At 50.3% G+C, this 20050-nt stretch overlaps 2 protein-coding genes across 4 annotated transcripts in view; both read left to right on the top strand.

Moving 5' to 3' along the window:
• Positions 1–20050, top strand: part of GRAMD1B (GRAM domain containing 1B) — a 205749-nt gene that overhangs the window by 62971 nt on the left and 122728 nt on the right. The window lies entirely within an intron of this gene.
• LOC145716294 (uncharacterized) lies at positions 4616–8626 on the top strand. The gene is made up of 2 exons (XM_081799254.1): positions 4616–5159; positions 8143–8626. The coding sequence occupies exons 1-2, from the start codon at positions 4786–4788 to the stop codon at positions 8177–8179; spliced, it is 411 nt and encodes a 136-aa protein (XP_081655380.1). The 5' UTR covers positions 4616–4785; the 3' UTR covers positions 8180–8626.

Genomic DNA, 20050 nt, shown 5'->3' with positions numbered 1-20050 from the left:
CTGGACATGGTGGCTGGCCAACTGTGGTTTTATTTAGATTGAGTTCAGCCAGCATGCTCTGCCCTCCCCTGACCACACAGATCCCGTGCGGTCTCCTCTGACTTCTTCAGTAGCTCCCACCTTCACAGGGAAATGAGGTAGGGATTAGTAAAAGGAACAGAACTGAGATACCAAGAGGGGTGGAAGCCTGTTCTTTCCAGTCCTTTCTCTTGCTCCCATCTCCCCATTCCCGGCTCCTTGTCCCATCATCACCCTAGTGATTACTCCCTGATTTCCTATTTCACCACGTAAGATATTAAAGCTGTTTGTAGGTTTCAGGGAGGTGTTTAGTATCCAGTTCAAAATGCCTGGCGCCAGACATGCATCAGTTCAAATGGACTTTGTTTTATGCTTTTTTAAAAAGAGAGGGAATCTGGGGCCTCACAGACCCCTGGTGATGGGGTGGGGACTGGGCCTTTAAGACATCATCTCTTTCCTGCTACTGTCTCTCACTGAGATCCAGTTACCTTTAAAGACGTTCAGAGAAAGCCATTCTATCCATCCTTGGTCATACATTCCAGTCCCTAACTGGATTTAGCCTCAACAGATGATTATCATCCAACCTGAATTCTCCACACGGAGCCCTACACTCACTTCCTCTTTTGCTCAGCAACAGAAGGAGAGCTAGAGAGGAAGGTCTGCCATCCTTCACTTTGTATTGGAAGATCGGTAATAACTGCGCCGCAGTATCCTTCACATTTCTGTCAGATTTACAGCTTCTCTGGTAGTAATAAAGTCCACTCCCTGTAGGCCTGCTGCCTGCTTTTTTCCCTTGTGTGTGGGCGAGCCCTTGGGTGCCCTGTTCTCATGTGCGGGAGACAGACTCCACGTCCCAAGCTTGAGGGCGAGGACATTCTGGCTTTTGGCAGGAGTGTGGCCACCGAGTTGCCTGTCCAGTCCTGCCTCGGCTCTTGCGAGGTGCCTGTCCTTGGCATCCCTGGGGCAGGTGGGATGGGAGGGGTCCGTGGGGGCCTGCCCCTTGTACCTCATACTCACTTGGATGTGCACCCAGGAGAAATCTAACTTCACAGCTAGTATTTTTCACTTAGGCTCCCTCCTGAAGTTTTGGCTGCAAACCGGACTATAGTCAGTGGGTCTGCAGAAGTAATAGGTGTTGGGTGTCTTGTGTCTGCAGGAAAAGGGAGCCTGAACAGCTGAGCATAAACAACAGTCGCTTGGTAATATGAGCTCCTTTCATTTAAAAGTCCGAGGCCGAGGCCGGGCTGCAGATGGGGGAAGGGAGGCCAAGTTGTTCTGGCCCGCCACCTGTCTGGGAGGCCAGAGGCCAGGGCACCTTCCCAGAGAACTGCAGAGTCTGCTGGGAGCCAAATGCAGGACAGAGCGGGGGAGGGGGATGCGGGGACTGAGATTCTGAAGTCCCCAGTGGAAACCCTGGTCCTGACCCCTTGCCACCAGATGCTTTGGGAAATTGTTTTTAAGATTTTGTGCTTCCCTTTCCCCCCTTGTAAAATGACTGACGGGATCGAGTAGCTGCATATAGCTTCGGGATATTCCCAGCTGAAGCGAGGGCTGGTAGAATTCAGGTGCCACAAGGGACCTGCGGCTTTCCAGAGCTGATACATCTGGTGAGATTCCCGTGGCCTCTAAAGGGCTTCAGAAGACCTGGGTTCAAGTTCTGACTTTGCCTTTGACTATTTTTGTTTGTTTGTTTGTTTTTATCTATGACCTTGGATAAAGTTCTACCTCACTCCTAGGTCGCTGGGAAGATAAAATATCATGTATGAAAGTCCTTTACAAAAGTGTAAAGGTTACTATACAACAAAAACACACAGGATACTGAAGAGAATCTAAGGGAGGAGAAACTTGGTTCTATCCTCAACATGCTTGTTGTCTTAAGGATGGCTCATCGTCGAAGGGGCTTTCCTTTCTCAAAGCAGTTCCCCCTTTATCATCTCACTCGATGGTGCCATGGTAAATAAAAATCAAACAGAAACAGCTGTGGGGGGACGGGAAGATGTGTTTTGAACAGGCTTTTAGTGGGTAACGGCGTGAAGGAAAGAAGGGAGAAGGGTCTGCCCGTGGAAGGACAGTGTTGGGGGCCTTGGACAGCAAGGACAGTGTTGGGAGCCTTGAGGTCCTCTGGGTATCTGCTTCTCAGCCAAGTGAAACCATTTCAGATTTAGTTTGGAGGAGGTTTTCCCTCAGGCCAGGTGAAATGTAAATGATCATTCTGAACTACTGCGGTGCCCAAGGCTTAAATGAAATCTAGGATTTTTGATTTTAGGTCCAGAATCCTATTGTGGGTGGGAAAAGCAGCTGCAGTGTGTGGGAAGAGGGAGCTTGGTGACTTGAATTCCTTTTAAGAGGCATCCACTGAAATTCAGAGTGTTGGTGATAAACTTCGAAGGGCCTGCTCCCCTTGTGGATCTCCCCCTCCCCCCATTACCCATCAAGTCGGTTAGCCCTGTGTTGTGGATCCTCACGTCTTTGTTTGCTTCTTTGCTTTGTTTTGTTTGGCTTCTAACTTCAGCAGGCCCCTCAACAGGCAGGCAATGGGAAGTTATCGGATCCCCTGCAAAGCCCTTGTCCTTGGAGGAAGTCCAAGGCAGTGAGCATCCTTGGAGGAAGTCCAAGGCAGTGAGCAACTCTGGCGCTTTGGCTTAACTCGGTATCCTGAAGTTTGGAGTTGCCTGTCCAGCGCCTCAGCATTCCCGGGTCCTTGCCAGGCCTGACACCTGAAGGGGTTTCTCCTTTCTATGTCATGTCCGGGAGTTAAAATAGAGTGATACCAAACCACCTTTGAGTGAGCCAGTGGCCGGATGTGGAGAGTCAGAAATAAGACCAGCTGATGATCCGGGGAGTCATTTACAGGTGGGCCTGGCCTTGGCTTTTTGGCCACAGTATCTCTGTCCCAGCACAAAACTGACTTCTCTCAGTTTCCTGGCTTCTTGGACATTGATACCTTGAGCTCCCCTCCATGGGTCATTCCAGGGCATGATGAACCCATGGCCAGTTGTCATGCTTGAGGTCCTGCTGACCTGCAGGGATGGATTTTCTTGCTGTGAGTTCTTGCAAGTCTTTGGGACTGTGATTTTCCCTCAGCTTTGGGACACTAATGAAATGTTCCTGTGCCCATCACCCTGCTAGGGAAGCTGGGGTATCAGCTCTTAACTGGAAATTGGACTCCTAGAGAGGGGCAGAGAACAGGTGAGTCAACTTGTGGATTTAACGGTGCATTCTTCTGTGCTCCTCCTGGTCTGTTTGAAAGCTGCTGTCTCTACTTTGTAGAAGCAAATAGTGGAGAGGTATATGTGCTGGGCCGGAAGGGAGGAGAAAGGACCGTACAGCTCTGCTCTAGAAGCTGGGCTGGCTTATGCTCAGTCGCAATGGAGAATGCCTCAATAGTGAATCAGTTCTCGGGCCAGGTTCTTAGGGCTGTAGGTCCTTGGGTCTAGGGAGGGAGTGGGTCAGCATACCTTCAGATACTGCTGGGGCTGATTCACTTTCTAGGTTCCATGACCTGGGCACATACTAGATTTTTGTGACCCAGTCCATACCCATTGCAGGTTGAAGCAGAATTGAATCATCCCCCAGGAACATAACTCCCAGGAAGTCTTTGCTGGATGCTTTGCCTTCTGGATGCTCACCCTCCAGTAACTTCAGTTTGTGCTTGGGATAGGGCTATGGTATTGACGGGGTCGCTCAAGATGGAGAGGGATCATCAGTCCCTTTTCCTTACTGGTCCTGTGTGTCCTATGTCTCTCAGATCCTATTGTCTGCCCTTCCTTGGTATGTCATGTCTGCTGTCCTCAGCTTATTCCACAGGAGAACTGTTGTCACTTCTCAACTTGTCATTTTGGAAGCAGCCTCCAGGAACTTTGCTGTCGCCCTCTGACTATGCCCAGCCTTCCTGTGCCCCTACCCGCACTCCCAAATAATTCGAAGAAAGCACTTTTCTGAGAAGACATTCTGCGGAAAAGCCCCCTAGTTTTCCCCCAACCCTGTCTTGGGTGGCCTTGGGGAGTGAGGACTGAATTCCTGATTCCTCCTTTCCCCCCCTTCCCCCAAAGAAAAAGCTGGGCGTGAGACTAATGAGAGCTGCCTGGCCAATCGTTGCTTTGAGAAAGTCTGGTTTGTGATCCTGTTTCATTAGGCTGATTGGAGCAGCCTTTACTCGGAGGTAGAGTCCCTCCTCCCCGAGGGATTTCGCGTGCAGTTACTCTGGCTGTCGCTGCCTGTGCATGCCCTTTCTGGCCAGAAATGACCTCCCCTCCCCTCCCTCTTAGCTCTCCCCTCCTCCTTTTTTGTTTTTATCCAGTGTCTCGCTTCCTCTCTCTTTCTCTCTCCCCCCATCTTCCCTCCCGCTCTCCGCCTCCCTGCAGCGCCACGCCGGCTCCCCAGCCCGGTCGGCCGATCGCGAGCCGCTGAGAGTTTGCCGAGTCGCCCCCTGGGGCCTCGCGCCGCCGAGTCCCGCTAAGGCGAAGACGCAAGCAGGCCGGGGAGAGCGCGGAAGAAAAACAAGCGGGCGCGCCGCGGGAGCCCCAGGAGGGCGGCCGGGCGGCGGCGGGCGGCGGGCGGGGCGGACCGGCGCCGACGGCCGGGGGGAGCGCGCACCGGAAAGTTCGGGCCCGGCGGCCTCGCGCGCGCCCGCCTCGCGGCGCTCCGGGAGAGGAACTTGTCCTCCGCGCCGCTCGAGCGGCAAGCGTTTCCCAACGAGAGCGGGCCGAGCGCGCCGCGGCCAGGGGTGGGGAGCGAGGCGGTTGGCGGAGGGCGCCGAGGGCCCCCATGCCGGCGGCCAACATGCTGGAGAACCTGCAGCCGCCCGCCCTGCAGGTGCCCGAGCCCCAGGGCGCGCCCGAGGGCAGCCCGCTCTGGTCCAGCTCGTCGACCCCCACGCTCCGACGCCGGCGCTTCAAGATGCGCCGCATGAAGAACGTGCAGGAGCAGAGCCTGGAGGCCGGGCTGACCCGGGACCTGCCCGGCGTCCTGGCCCCGGGCAAGGAGTTCCTGCAGCTGCCGTCCATCGAGATCACGCCTTCCAGCGACGAGGACACCCCGTGGTCCAACTGCTCCACACCCAGCGCTTCTCCGCGCCGAAAGCGCTTCCTCCTCCGCAAGTGGCTCAGGGTGAGGGAGCGGAAGGAGTGCAGTGAAAGCAGGTACGTCCCTGCGCAGCCCCCCTGCCGGCTTCCCTTTCCCCTCTCCTGCCCTCCCCGGGGGCGTCCTGGCCGAGACCTCGGGAAGGGAAGCAGGGGGGAGGAGGGGGCCCTCGCCAGAGTGGGCTTCGGGCACCTCTGCGCCCCGCTCGAGGGCCGGGGGTACTTCGGCTTCCACGCGTGTCGCCCTCTTCCCCAAGCCGGGGCCGGGGGGCCTGCGACTTTCTCCTGTGTCACACACCTGCGTAGGGCTTCCCGCCGCATTCCATCTCATTCCATCCTCATAGCAAAATGCATAATAAAACCATGGCAGCTAATATCTGTTGAGTCCTTATCATGTGCAGGTCATTAACAGTGAGCACGATGTATCGCGAAAACTCTTGAGTTAGGTACTGCTGTTATTTCCACTTAAGACATGGAGGTAACAGAAGGTGAGAGAGGTTAAGGGGCGCCTCCACTTAGGCTCATATTGCTGAATTCCATTTCAATTTTTGTGTTATTTTGGCCACACCAGCTTGCTTTTCCTAGCCCACATGTGTAGAGGACGTGCTGGAGTTTGCATGTTGAGTACTCGATTCACATTTCCTACTACAAGAGTCTTCAGACGTCTAGAGCTGCTCTGCCCCACTCTGGTTTGTGCCGGCTACTTTTTTGCCCGGGTTAGTGTGGCATCTGAGTAATGGGAGAAGTTCACTTTGTCCTATCGCTCAGTGTAGAAAACCATAGGGCAGCTCCATAGAGCCTTGGCTAGGAGGTGTGTTGGAGCCAAGCCCACCGCCTGGTTGGCGGGGAGAGGGATCCTCACTGACTCTTCGATACCATGGACTCTGCTCGTTTACTTTTAGACGCTAGGGTCCTGTCTCTTAACAGAGGTTTGTTGCCTGGTGTAAGACAGCTGAAGGATTGGCCAGGACTCCTCCTCCCAGGCTGTTCAGTTTCATTCACTTCAGTTCAACAAGTATTTATTGAATGTTCTCCTGAACTCAGTCTGGTACCAGCTAATGTTGATGGGGTCCTGGGCAGAGAGGAGGAAGGGCTGGGTAGAAAAGGGGATGCCAACTTTGAGAAGGAGAGTGGGCGGAGACTTGTACAAGCAATTAAGACATGTAAGTTTCACTCCTATGGAGGAGGTGGAACCATGGGAAGACCAAGATTTCTGGAAGGGAGAGGCTCAAACTGTGACAAATACAGACGGGTGGTAGAAAACAGCAGGAAAAGTATGAGGTCAGGGGCATGAGATCAAGAAAGGGGAACAATATGGACAAAGGCAAAAAGAAGCAGGGTGGTGGCACCAGGCTAGCTCATTTGGAAGAGCCTGCCGCTCTTGATCTCTTCGGGGTCATGGGTTCGAGCATTACTAAAAAAAAAATAAATAAATAGATAATAATAATAAAAAACTTTAGAAGAAGAAAGAAGTAGGGAGAACCTTGTGTCTTTGAGGGGACACTGAAGAATCAGTGGGGTTATGCTAAGCTTTCCAGGATCTCTTTTCTGTGGACTGGAAATGGTTATCCTTAAAGAGCTTTTTGTGGACCTGAGGATAACAATTCTTTCTGTCTGGTACCTCATCCTGCTGCCTTTTCCACAGAGTAGAGGGAAGAGGGGCAAGCTTGGTGGGGACTAATGTTCTTCTTCTTCTTCCTCCTCCTCCTTTTTTTTTAAAGTAATCTCTATGCCCAATGTGGGGCTTGAAGTCACAACCCCACTCTACCACCTGAGCCAGCCAGGAGCTAATCTTGAATGAAAATAGTTCATCACAGTTTGTCAGCTTTCCCCTCGAATGTGAGAGACCCTAATAGAGACCCTCCCCTCAAATGTGAGAGACCCTAATAGAGACCCCATTTTGGTTTTGGGATTTGCCATGCATGTGGAGGACAAAATATGGGGGAAAGAGTCTTGCATTGGGTGAGGATGGAGGTGGATTTGGTTGGAATTAAGGAAGGGTTTCTTGGTTTTGAGAGTTGTCTAAAGGTGCCGTGGAATCTTCAGTATTCTTAAAATCAGGCAGGATTTTCACCTTGTAGGTGTAGATGAAGGCAGGTCTTTTAAATGATGGCTTGCTGGATTAGAAGAATATACGTGTATGTGTAGAATAAAGGCAGACTCTGAATTCAAACCTAAATTGGTCTGACTCAGATCTCTACTCTTAACCACTGTTACACTGTCTCCTGTTGGAATCTCTCTGGATCTTGGCAAAGACAAAACCCCATCATGTGTAGGTCTTAGAAATGGAAGGCTCCTTGGAGAGAAAAGAAGCAATCAAGTGAGTAGAAGCTTGTGGATGCCCAGCAAGCTACCCTGAGAAAGAGTTGGCTTTTGAGGACAGTAGAGCAAAAAGAATATTGGACTTGAAGCCAGGAGATTTCGGTTTATTATTATTTTTTTTTTAATTTTTAAAGATTTTATCTAAGAGAGAGAGAGTGAGAGAGCATGAGTGAGGAAGAGGGTCTGGGAGAGAGAGAAGCAGGCTCCCCACTGAGCAGGGACCCCCCCCCGATGCGGGGGCTCCATCCCAGGACCCTGGGATCAAGACTGGAGCCGGAGGCAGACTCTTAACCGATTGAGCTACCCAGGCGCCCCCAGGAGATTTCAGTTTAAATTTCAGTTCTGTCATTTAGTAAGTGTGGGACCTTGGATACCCCACTTCGTTCACCTCTCTGTGTGTCTCACCTTCTCCATCCATGGAGGTGGAAATGTGTCTCAGGAGTAATACTCGTGAAAATGTTTCCTACACATGAAAGTGCTGTGTCAGGGTGAAGGATTATTGTCAGTATTCTGTGAGTATCTTGCGTGGAGTGGATGTACGCTTGAGAGTATGAGCTTACACACTCAAGTGTCCTGGAGCAGCACCTGGGACTCCTCACACCTGATGGGATTGGAAAATTGCTCTGCTCTGGCCTGGTTTAGCCAGGGGGGATTAGCACACCAGGCCCTGCGTGATATCCATCCTCTTCACATTGCCCCTCCGGAATCTACCTCTCCACAGGCAAGAAAAGCACCTTTCCGGCTGCAGTGGAGTCTGATGCAGTAGAAGGCAAGGGGCTGTGGATTTTAGCTGCACAAGTTAAACACAGAAAGAGGATCGGGAGATCCCTTTTTTCCCATCCTTTAACCCTAGGAAGAAAGAAGCGGAGAAAGGGTCAAATCAGTGTGGTTTGGGGAACCAAGGACCTTCGGGTTCAGTAGTGAAATAATCCACACCCAGTTTTGTCTGGCTCATCTTCGTATCCTCACTGTCTAGCACTGTACTTGGCCTTTTACTGTGATCAGTACGTGTTTGTTGGGGCACCTGGGTGGCTCAGTCGTTAAGCATCTGCCTTCGGCTCAGGTCATGATCTCAGGGTCCTGGGATCAAACCCCGCGTCGGGCTCCCTGCTCAGCAGGAGGCCTGCTTCTCCCTCTCCCACTCCCCCTGCTTGTGTTCCCTCTCTCGCTGTGTCTCTCTCTGTCAAATAAATAAATAAAATCTTTTTAAAAAATAGTGTTTTGTTGGTGAATAAATTAAAAATGAGTGGAAGAATGATTCTTTTTTTTCTCTACTGTTGGGAATGAAATTATCTTTATTTATAAGTCAGGGAGAATTTCCTGGAGGAGATGAGTTGAAAGCTGAGGTTTTTTTTACCCGTGACAGCTTTATTGAGATATAATTTACGTACCATACCATTCACTCATTTTTAAAGTATACAATTCAGTGGTTTTTAGTATGTTCCCAAGTGTGCACAAACTTCATCACAGTCAATTTTAGAGCATTGTCATGACCCCAAAAGGAAACCCGTACCCTTTATGTATTACCCTCAGTGCTCCTATTCCTCTCCCCGGCCCTAGGCAGCCACACATCTACTTTAGAGGGCAGAGGGTTTTGTGGTTGTTGTTATGTTTTGTCTTGAAGATTTATGTGTTCATTTGAGAGAGAGAGAGAGCATGGGGTGGGGGGTAGAGGGAGAGGGAGACAGAGAATCCCAAGTAGACTCCCCGCTGAGCATGGAGCCCGAAGCAGGGCTCGATCCCAGGACCCTGAGACCATGACCTGACCTGAAATCAAGAGTCGGCCACTCAACCCACTGAGCCACCCAGGCGCCCTGAAAGCAGAGTTTTGAATAGAGACCAGATGCTTGTTGGTGAAAGCAGTTTGGGGGTGTTGGCTTGAAGATGGGAATGGATGACCAAGAGTGGCCTCGATGAGGGATGTGGAAAATAGGGTGGTGAACTCATGGGCTGACCGACTTGATTTATGCTGAAGAGTTGGAATTTCAGTTTATCAGTCAGTTAACAAAGATGCATTGAGATCCCACAGACAGTGTGCTCTGTATACAAAGAGGATTCAGCCCATTGGGGAGCCGCTATAGGTTCTAGAATCTGGGAGAGATGTGCAGAGTGGTATTTGAGGCAGCTAATTCTTGCTGCTCTGTGTGAACTGGGTGGTGAGTTAGGGGCCTGAGCCTCGCACTGTTCTTCCAGCCCTCTGACTGGGAATTGTTAGCTACCATTTAACATAAGATGGCACTTTTTTTTTTTTTTTTTTGCTGGCCGTGTTGCCCTCTGAGCCTCCCCCCAAAAATGGTAGAGTGAAGTTGATGGGGCAAGCTTTTGGAATTAGTACCTGCATGTCTCCCTAAATTCCTTGGCCATAACTGGTTGTGGTGATTGTTCAAAACTCTCTGACCTGCTGGATTCTGGTGAAAAGTCGGAAATTGGACGGAACCCTCGTCTGGCAGGATGGCATACTGTCCTCATTCCCTGGAGGGAGAGGGGAAAGCTGACAAGGGCCCAGTGAGCAGGTGTGGATGACTACCTGTAGGCTGTCTTTCCAGAGGACACAGCAGTACATCTCTGCTTCTTTGCCCCCCAGGGCGCCCCCCCCCAAGTATTGTCATTATTTGGGCTACCATGGCCCCTTGGCTGTTCTGTCCCCTCTTCTTCTGTAACATCCTCAGGCTCCTTAGAGTCCTTTCAACTTGGAGGCTCAAGGTTTCCTCTCTGCAACACACATCTGACCTCAGGCGGCGCCTCTCACTGATTCTGCCCAGCCTGGCAGGCCAGGCTCTCCATCTGGTGGTGCCAGCCTTGCTGGTGTGTGGGTTGGCAGGTAATGGTATCATTGGTGTATTTATCTTGATTCTTCAGCCTTTCCTCTGACCTTCGGAGAGAGTCTTGCTTCTGGTTTCAGCTCCATTTCCAGGGGAGCAGGGTGAGTTGTGCATCCAGACACTCTACCCATCACCTCTGTGCACACCCTGCGGTGTATGAGGCACAGGGAGTGTGGGGGGAGAGAAATGGCGTTCTTTTTTTTTTTTTTTTAAGATTTTATTAGAGAGAGAACACAAGCAGGGGGAGGGGCAGAGGGAGAGGGAGAAGCAGACTCCCCACGAGCAGGGAGCCCGATGCAGGGCTCTATCCCAGGACCCTGAGATCATGACCTGAGCCAAAGGCAGACGCTTAACGACTGAGCCCCCCAGGTGCCTGAGAACTGTCATTCTTTCTTAACACAAAACAACAAAAACAAATGCAGAGGAGACCTGTGATCTGTCAGCAGATTAAGTAAGTAACTGGTGCTGGATTAGGTGAAACCAGTGAGAGCCTCTACCCGACCTATAAATTCTCGAGGCCGGGGACTGCGTTTTACTTGGTGCCAAGTTTTGGCAGAGTGCCTTCAATACACAATCCCATTTAATCCTCACAAGAAACTCCCCAGGTGGGTGTTAACGGCTGAGAAGGCTGAAGTTCAGAGATTAACTCGCTCCTGGTCAAACAGAAGCAAGGGTGAGATTTGAACCGTTCCAGAGCCTGAGCTCTCTGCAGGACACTGTACCATCTCTCCAGGGCCTGGAAATCGTTGGCTCTTGCATGTTTGAGAAAGCATACATGTGGAGGGGAAGGGTGTGAGAGAAGGTAGGAATGAGGTCAGCAGGATGGGAAGGGCTCCCGGGAGAAAGCTGTAGGGCGTGTGGGCAAGCACTGCTGCGTGGGGGGCCCGTGCTGACCCGCCTGGGAAAACTGCTCAGCTAGAATTTGGCTGGAGATGTGGTTTCCAAATTCTAACCGTTCGTGGAAACTGAGGAGGTCGAGGTGGAGGCCCATGGACTGATTCACACTGGCCAGGCTCCTCTGTGGGAGTTGGTCATTTTAAGAGTTTCCATGGTGGTTACGCACTCAGGGGGCGCCAGTTACGCATCAGGCAGGAGCCACGGATGATCCTGGGGCAGATTAGCAAGTGATGATTCTGCCCGGTGAGGTTTCTCACGAGTCCTCTCCATCCACCAGTTGCTAGGCTGGTCACTGATAATTGCTTCTAGGGTAACGCTATTTTCCATTAAGGCGTCTGAATGGCTAAGCTGCCAGTGGCGAATTTCCTGAGCTCCGTGCGCGAGCCACTGGGCCCCTGGAGCAGGTGTTTAGACACCCAACCAAGCTGGCCTGAGAGCCCAGGGCGGTTGCTGGGTTGCGGTGTGTACAGGAGCTTTCTATAGCCCGAGGGCTTTTTCTGGAGCTTTTGCCCTCTTGGGTTCTTGCCTCCGTAACCCGCATTGGTGTGGTGATGTGCCAAGGGGCTGTTGTGTCTGGTATGAAGGAAGATACAGCTTTTACACATCTCGTGGGGGTGGGGGTTGGGAGGGGTCTGTCAGCTCTTGTTCTGTGATTTCGGCGCCTGAGGCATCTTCCTGCTCGTAGAGCAGATGGCAAAGCTTCCATACAGGATGCAAAACTGAAAATCAAACGTGGGCAGGACGGAGATGGTTCGAGCTGCAACAAAGAGATGTCAGGCAGTGGTTGGCTCCACCCCCCCTCACCGCCCCGCCCCCTGCCGCTGTGCGCAGCCACGTGCCACCTTATAAAAATAGTCCTGGTGTCAAATACTCTCCTCTGTTTTCCAGACGCTATGTGTCTGCATTTTCAATTCCGATAATACTGTTCAGAATCATCAGCGAGACGTGGCCGTGGCTCAGCTAAGATCAGTGGTGGAGGAGGGGAGGGATAAGGAAATCCGCTGCCCCTCCACTGGAGCCCCCGATACATTGTTTTTTGGTCCGATGGTATGAAGTCCTTTGTTCTGCATCCTTCGTACACACTCCGTGTTGAGATTCTGGTTGTTCAACCCCGATTTGTCGATGAGATAAGGAAACAAGGCGACAGGCGCGTCGCGGTGGCAGATCTGGGTTATGGCCGGGAACCCTGGCCTCCGACCTCAAGTCTGGGCCGGTTTCTAAATGTCACTTCTCCCGAGCTTCTTGGTGCTTCGTGAGATCTCCTGGTGTCAGCACATCGCTGCAGTAATGCGTCTTCTCAGCCTGCTGCCTCTTACCTACTCGGTCTGACCACAGAGGGTTTTAGTCTTGCTGCCTCTTGGTTAGCAAATTCAGTCAGGAAGTGAGGGGGCTGAGTGAGGGGGAAAAAAGAAAAAGAAAAAAAACCCAAAACCAACAACCCACTTGGTTTTTCCCCTTTCTTTCACAACTATGGAAAAAGAATTTGCCCAGGAGGCCCGGTGGGGGAAAGGGGAGTATGGTAACCCTTGCATCATTTGACTCAACGATTAGGAAAATACAGAAAGAGTGGACGGTTGGTTTGGTGACACATTTTTGAGGCTCTGCAAGGGTCTTCCAGCTTCTTAAAAGAAATTCTTACGTCCCAAAAGCCAGTAGATATTGTGTGTGTAATAAAATAGCTAGTTAATGTAAAATTTGGGGTCGTAGGGAAGAGAAGGATAAAGCTCATCATTTCACTATGCCATTGGCCGCATGTTTGGTGTATTATCACCCGCTATGTTTTCTCATTCAGGTTTCCTTTTTATTTTTTATTTATTTTAAAAATATTATTTATTTATTTGTTTGTTTGACATAGAGCACACGGGCAGGGGGAGTGGGAGAGGGAGAAGCAGGCTTCCCGCTGAGCAGGGAGCCCGATGATCCCAGGACCCCGAGATCATGACCTGAGCTGAAGGGAGACGCCCAGCCAACTGAGGCCCCCATCATCCAGGTTTCCTTTTTAAGCAATAGACATTTTGTTTCATTGGCTCTTCCGTTACTTTGTCCCTGTAGAAGGTGGGGTAGAACGTAAGTCCCTACGTTGAGGACAGGGGAGGACAGGTGAGTCTGTGAAATAAGGGGGGAGGGGGGAAGAATTTCTACAGCACTGTTTTTGGAGGAGCCATGAGGATGAGATGCTTCTCTGAAGTGCGGGGAAGAACCCACTCAACAAAGATGCCACTTAGCCTCGTCCTTGTGGTTCCCATTCCCGAACCTATGTGTTAGTGCCAGTCTGACTCCGCAGAGCCATCTGCCCTGATCCGGCAAGTGTTTGCCTTCCAGCTGGGTCAATACACTCCAAGCTCTTCCTGACCTTTTGTTTGCTTCTCAGGGTTAGGATGGAATAGCAGTAATAAAGGTTATTCTGAACAGGGTGGCGCTTTTCCAGGGAACAGTTTGCCCTTAGCCTGGGGGGCAACATGTGTTTTCTCTATCTTTGTGATGAACCACATCTTCCTGACAGGTGAAGACCTCATAAAAAAATTTAAAAAAGACATCAGAAAAGAGGATTGCACCACCTCTCTTGATTCCTTCTTTCTATGTTTCAAGGCCCGCTACTGAGAAAGTTCTTCCTCAGATCTGACTGAAATCCCCTGTGGTAAGGTTCAAACACATTTTCTCTAGTTTTGTCTTCAGTGAGGACGAGAGATGGGTCATCCTTTGAGAACATTCCTTCAGAGACTTATTCTTAGTAGTAACGTGTGCTGTGGCTTGCAGATCTGAGGGAAGCCCTCGGTTTGTGCTAGTGATTACTTGGATGTCACAGGTGCCGTGGGGCCCTGTGGACTTATTGGGAGGATTGGCGGCCACACGTGTCAGAAGACCAGAGTAGAGAGTGGCCCGCCCATTTGGAAAGTTCTGAGGGACCCCGAAAGATTCCTCTCTCTCAAATGCCTTCTCCGTGCTTGGGTTGCTTCCTTAAATGCTTCTGTGAGTTGACATCCTTTTTTTTTTTTTTTTAAAGATTTTATTTATTTATTTATTTGAGAGAGAGAATGAGAGAGAAAGAGCACATGAGAGGGGGGAGGGTCAGAGGGAGAAGCAGACTCCCTGCCGAGCAGGGAGCCTGATGCGGGACTCGATCCCGGGTCTCCAGGATCATGACCTGAGCCGAAGGCAGTCGCTTAACCAACTGAGCCACCCAGGCGCCCGACATCCTTTTTCTTTGTAGTTAGAGAGATTAGGGTGAAAAATCAGAGAACTCAGGAGAGCTGATTCTCACAGTTGAAACATTTTGGGGACACTTACAGGGCTGTGCTGGTGCTTGGGATACAGGGCTGGACACAAACGGCCCTTCCATTGAGGAGCTCCTGGCCTGTGTGGAGAGCAACGTGAAAAAGATAATTTCAGGAGAATATGGAAGTCAGACTACAGCATTTAAAAAAAAAAAGAATAGGTCTGAGGAAAAAGTTGGCTGGAAGGGACAGGGGAGGAGGGTCCTAGGACCTAAATGGCACCACAGTGTTGTCTTACTTGTCTATACTCAGCTGCCACCTGTTAGTCCCTATAGTTCTGGCTCTGCCACTGTCCGGAGAATCTAGTCTTCGTGGTGGCTGGGATTTGTGGGGTCATTTCAGCTCGGAACAAACAGAAGTCCAAGGCCGTGAAGTTGGTCAGCAGCAGAGATGGCTCTGGACTACAGGTACCCTGCACGTCAGCTCGGCGTTCAGCCCACCCCGTGTCTGGGGAGCCCATTCTGCATGGAATGGAGCCTGTCTTCATCAGCAAACTCAGGAAGCTCCCGTAGGCCTCGTCTGTGGATGGTCTTTCGGAGGACCAATGTCCTAGCGCCAGTCCGGGGGAGCATCCGAGGCAGCTGGGCTCTTGGCTGGGGTTCCCCTCATTTTCTCCCTGTGTGGTCCTGGACGGGTGACTCCATCTCTCCGCATCTGGGCGTCTTTCTCCTCTGTAAAGTGGAGAGTACACATTTCTTCTTCCTCTTGTAAGACAGTTTAAGTAGACGCGTCTGAAGAGTTATGCTAATGTTATTATTAGTTAGTAAAAGTGAGATTTTTTTGGTGGTCTGTGAGGCCTCTGAGTTTGCCCCTCTGGTTAGCACAAGCTGGAACAGTGGTTACTTCTTTGATCAATTATGAGATGTCGCTTTTCCTATCTACCAATAGGTGCTGAAAATGAGCTTTTACAATTCATGGGCTGCTCTTGTCTGTCTGTCTCTTCAGTGTCTGTCTGCGTAAGGTTCTGACTCCAGGTTTCTTATTTTTCCCTCTCCTTTTCCCTTTGCCCTCCCTCTGTGCCTCCTCCTCCTAAATTGTTTCATCCACTTGAGTGGCTTTAATTATTTCTCTATGGTGATGACTCTCACATACCTCAGACCTCCTCTCTTTCCTGAGCCGTAGTCTCAGACCTAAGAGTGACTAATGGACATTTCATGGGGATATTCTTCAAAACTCCGCGTCGGTGTCCTTGAACTGGTCCTTCTGCCCTCCAGCTCAGTTCCTCTCCCTCAGTTCCTTGCATTGGGGATGGGGACCGGTCAGCTTCATGAGGCTTCCCTCCTCTGAGAGGGTGTTCTTCAAGCCCGTCTTCCTGACTCCATCACCGTTGCTCCTCTCCAGGCCACCATCTCTCCCGTGTGTGTTCCTCAAGTGTCCTCCTCGCTGGTCTCCCTGTCTCCGTGAAGCCCTGTCCTTTCATTCTTGGCTGCAGCCAGAGTGGTCTTCACGACCTCACTTCTGCTCCCCTCCTGCTTCTGCTCCCAGTCCCGTGCCTCCAGCCATAGTGGCCCCTCCGTGCCTTGAGTGGGGCGCTTTCTCTTGTTTCCTGGTCTCCACAGACACTGTTCCTTCAGCTGGAATTCCCCTTTGGTAACACCGACCCACCTTGCCATGCTGCCCTTCTTTTCTTCTCCTTTGGGTCTTTCCTCCAGGAAGTATTTCCAGACTCTGGTGTTTATTTTTTATTTTATTTTATTTTAAGATTTTGTTTATTTGCCAGAGAGCACAAGCAGGGGGAGTGGCAGACAGAGGGAGAGGGAGAAGCAGGGTCCCCGCTGAGCAGGTAGCCCAACGTGGGACTCTATCCCAGGACCCTGGGATCATGACCTGAGCCGAAGGCAGATGCTTAATTGACTGAGCCACCCAGGCGTCCCCAGACTCTGGTATTTATTACATGTCCTAGTTTATGATTATGTTCCTAAATTGCGATTATCTGGTCACATTGCATCCTTTACAGGATCATAAGCTGTGAGGGCAGAGTTTATTTTATTCAGCATTTATTTTATTCAGTGCTTGCTGAGCTCTTTGCGTGGAACATCGTAGGAGCTCAGTACATAGGTATTTAGGGAAGGAGTAAATAATCGAATGAAGGACTGTACAGAAACTTGATTTTCATGGAATTCTAGTGTAAATCATTTTGTAAAGCAAGATGTCCTTTTTTTTTTTTAAAGATTTTATTTATTTATTTATTTGACAGAGAGAGACACAGCGAAAGAGGGAATACAAGGGTGGGGGTAGTGGGAGAGGGAGAAGCAGGCTTCCCGTGGAGCAGGGAGCCCACGTCACATGTGGTAAATAAATATACCAGGCTTGATCCCAGGACCCTGGGATCGTGACCTGAGCCGAAGGCAGACGCTTAACGACTGAGCCACCCAGGCGCCTTGCAAGAAGTTCTCTTGAAGCTGAGTAATTACCCCCCCATATCCCATTTATGTAAATCTGGATGATTACATAATGGCTTGTTTGCTTTGAGCCTGTTGGTTTCTTTCATGTTTTTATTTCTTTGTGCTATCTGTGTCTTCCATCAGACTGTCAGTGCCCAGAGATCAGAGACTGCTGTTCTTCTTCTTTTTTTTTTTTTTTAATTTATCTGAGAGAGAGAGAGAGGGCATGAGAGGAGGGAGGGTCAGAGGGAAAAGCAGACTCCCTGCTGAGCAGGAAGCCCAATGTGGGCATCGATCCTGGGACTCCAGGATCATGACCTGAGCCGAAGGCAGTCACTTAACCAACTGAGCCACCCAGGCGCCCCGAGACTGCTATTCTTCTAAGGATGGTCTCTATTCAGGGAGTTTAACTTGGCATCTGTAGGTGGAGGTGGTTGACCTTTCCCAAAAAGAGGCTCCAGAAAGTGAGAACAGGTCAGAAGCAATAGTCGACCCAGAGCCCAGGTACCGTCTGCAAAGAGGAGTAACTAACCCTTTTCCCACCAAAGACCTGTGGCAGTTTTGAAGGGTGTTTTGAATTTTGGAGCTGTGGTTGCCATGGTAACCACACTTTTTCTGGCCTTCTGATTCCAGGTTGGGACTACAGTTGTTCCTCTTGCAGGAGAGAAGGATTTCGGAATATGTGCATCCTTCCTCCTACCCTGTCCCCCACCCCCCACCCCCGCTGCCAGTTAATCCACCAAATATTTATTGACCACATGTGACGTGGCAGGTGCTGTTCTAGATACCAGAAACTATAGCGAACACCATAGTTTCTGGCTAGGAGAGCTTGCATCCTAGAGAGGGGAGGGAGACAGTAAAGAAAGGAACGATGCCATAGTGATCCCTGTTTATTTAAACACAAGTTACTTGGGCACATCCCTGGAAGAGAATTCATCTGTGTTCTAGAATGTAGAAATCGGGAATTGTGAAAGTAATGTCTTCTGCCCTGCTTTGCAGAGAGAGAGAGGAATGGGGGTGCAGCTGAGGGCTGAATGTGGGAGCGGACTCCTTCCCACTGACAGGAGGACTTCATTCGGGGGTAGGCATCTCGGAATGCAGATGCATCTGGTACTCTGACATTTTCCAAGACCTCGGGAGACGCTGGTGCAAAGCTGGTTCTCCCTCTGCAGCTATCGGATGTCAGAGCATTTGTCCTCCTGGTGTTTTCCTCTCAGCCCTAGCAGAAGCCAGAAGCCGAAGGGCCACCAGGAGAAATGGACCTTCTTCATGCAATGTAGTGGCAGCCTGAAGACAGGCCTTCAATGCCAGGTACTGAGGCACCACAGAGTGTGGACTCTGAACTCTTGAACTGGGAGCCTGGGGTGGGGGGAGGCAGGCGTGCAGAGGAAAGAGGGGACACTGACACTTGCCACTGGAGCTTCTAGTCAGAGCAGCAGAGAATGGTGCCCACGTGGAGACAGGTGAAAACAATGCTGGCGATTGCAGTTGATCATAATCTCTGAATTCGGGCAGCACTTTATCCTTTTCAAAAGGACTTACCAGGCCATGGGCTCCAGGAAGGCAGCACAGAGGATGATTATTCTTTGCATTTGCCCCAACACATGCCATACTTCCTGGCATGCACCGAGCCTCCAGTCACGTGTTTAGGGCTTGGCCATCCCTTGCTTCATTTGCTCCGGCATCCTGTGGGGCAAGTGTAAACGACTGTGTCCACTTGGCCCTTAAGGAAACTGAAACTCTGCAACATGCCCACATCCGTACAACTAAGTAGTGATGGAATCCTGACTCAAAAAGAGGTGGTCCTGTCTCTTTTAATTCAGGCCTTTTTTGATACCGTGGAAGAATACACTTGCATATCTAACATCATCCTGAGGTTTATATGCATGTGCTGACGATGTAGGTGATGAAAATCCACAGGAAATGGAAAATAGAGACCGAACATTATAAGCCGCTGTTTCACAGGCCTCTATTCTGTTAAAGCAGCAGCTGCTGTGAAAAGCTTTGGCTGGATTTTTTACCTCCCCTGCGGGACCCATGAAATATTCAGGCTGCCCCAGCGAGGAGTGTTCAAATTCTGCACGCCTTTATGGCTTGGCTACTGTACGCCAACCACTGGGCTCTGGCTAGCCTCTGCTCTTGAAGGATTTAGTCTATTTATTGTCCATCCATTGATCTGTTCAACTGTAAGTTTTTATTGAGCATCTTTTAGGCAGTCAGTGCAAAGGATACAAATAAATGTATGGCAGGTGCCCTCCAAGGAGAGGGCAGCAGGAACTGTGGCATTTGGTCATCCTGGTAACTGGCCAGATCTTTCTGCGAAGGACGTCCTCTCTAGCAGAAGACCTTCCTTTGTAAATGGAGCTGGGTGGACATTTTGTCTTAGGGGAGCAGAAGCAAATTACTGTCACCCTAGGGCCTGGCTCATTCACTTCATGAAAGAGACAAAGACGGCCTGTGTTTTGCAGACTGGGGAATCCTAGCCATGGGCCTGGGGTAACCTGGCCTGCTTCTCTTCTCTCTTTTCTGCAGAACACAGGACCACTGAACTTCCCTTTGCCTTCCTCTAGCAGAGGATGGGCTCGGGAACAAAAGTTCTGTTTTGTTTCTCATACCTTTGATGCAAAGGATTCCAAAGTTGGGCATTTTTGGATTATTATCTGTGCCTATTTCTGACCTTAGTCCTCATAGCCATGGAGAGTCTAGAGTCCTAGAGCATCTGTCTCCAGTTGCCTATAAGCTTAGGGCCCCTCTGGGTGACAGGTGCTGTTTGGAAATAATTCACTTGCACTGTCTTAATCAGCTTAGTAGTGTCCTCAGAAGGTTAGTAAGAAATAGTTGAGCGCGTGCAGGTCCAAACATACTTGTCCAGGTTCAGTGGATGGGTGTCAGAGAATGAATGAATGAATAAGTAAACAGACCTTTAAAAACAAATGTATTGTGAGGGATGCCTGGGTGGCTCAGTCAGTTAAGCATCTGCCTTGGGCTCAGGTCATGATCCCAGGGTCCTGGGATTGAGTCCCACATTGGGCTTCTTGTTCAGTGGGGAGCCTGCTTCTCCTTCTGCCTGCCGCCCCCCCCCCCGCCCCCACTTGTGTGTGCTCACTCTCTCTCTCTTTCTGGCAAATAAATAAAATCTTAAAAAAAAAAAAACCAAAACAAATATACTATGTATTTAATATATATATAAATATTGTATATATATCTGTGTGTGTGTTGTGTATTTTTTAACCTTGGATATCCATAGGACA

Source organism: Leptonychotes weddellii, chromosome 11, assembly GCF_054177405.1.
Source record: "Leptonychotes weddellii isolate Sample4059 chromosome 11, ASM5417740v2, whole genome shotgun sequence".
Lineage (NCBI taxonomy): Eukaryota > Metazoa > Chordata > Mammalia > Carnivora > Phocidae > Leptonychotes > Leptonychotes weddellii.
The sequence above is the reverse complement of the archived record's forward strand: the minus strand, read 5'-3'. Positions and strand labels throughout refer to the sequence as shown.

Bases quoted from the DNA above. Each gene is read 5' to 3' on its own strand.
- LOC145716294 (XM_081799254.1), top strand. From the start codon at position 4,786: ATGCCGGCGGCCAACATGCTGGAGAACCTGCAGCCGCCCGCCCTGCAG. The intron at 5,160-8,142 runs GTACGTCCCTGC...ACCTCTCCACAG, and splicing joins AAGGAGTGCAGTGAAAGCAG to GCAAGAAAAGCACCTTTCCG.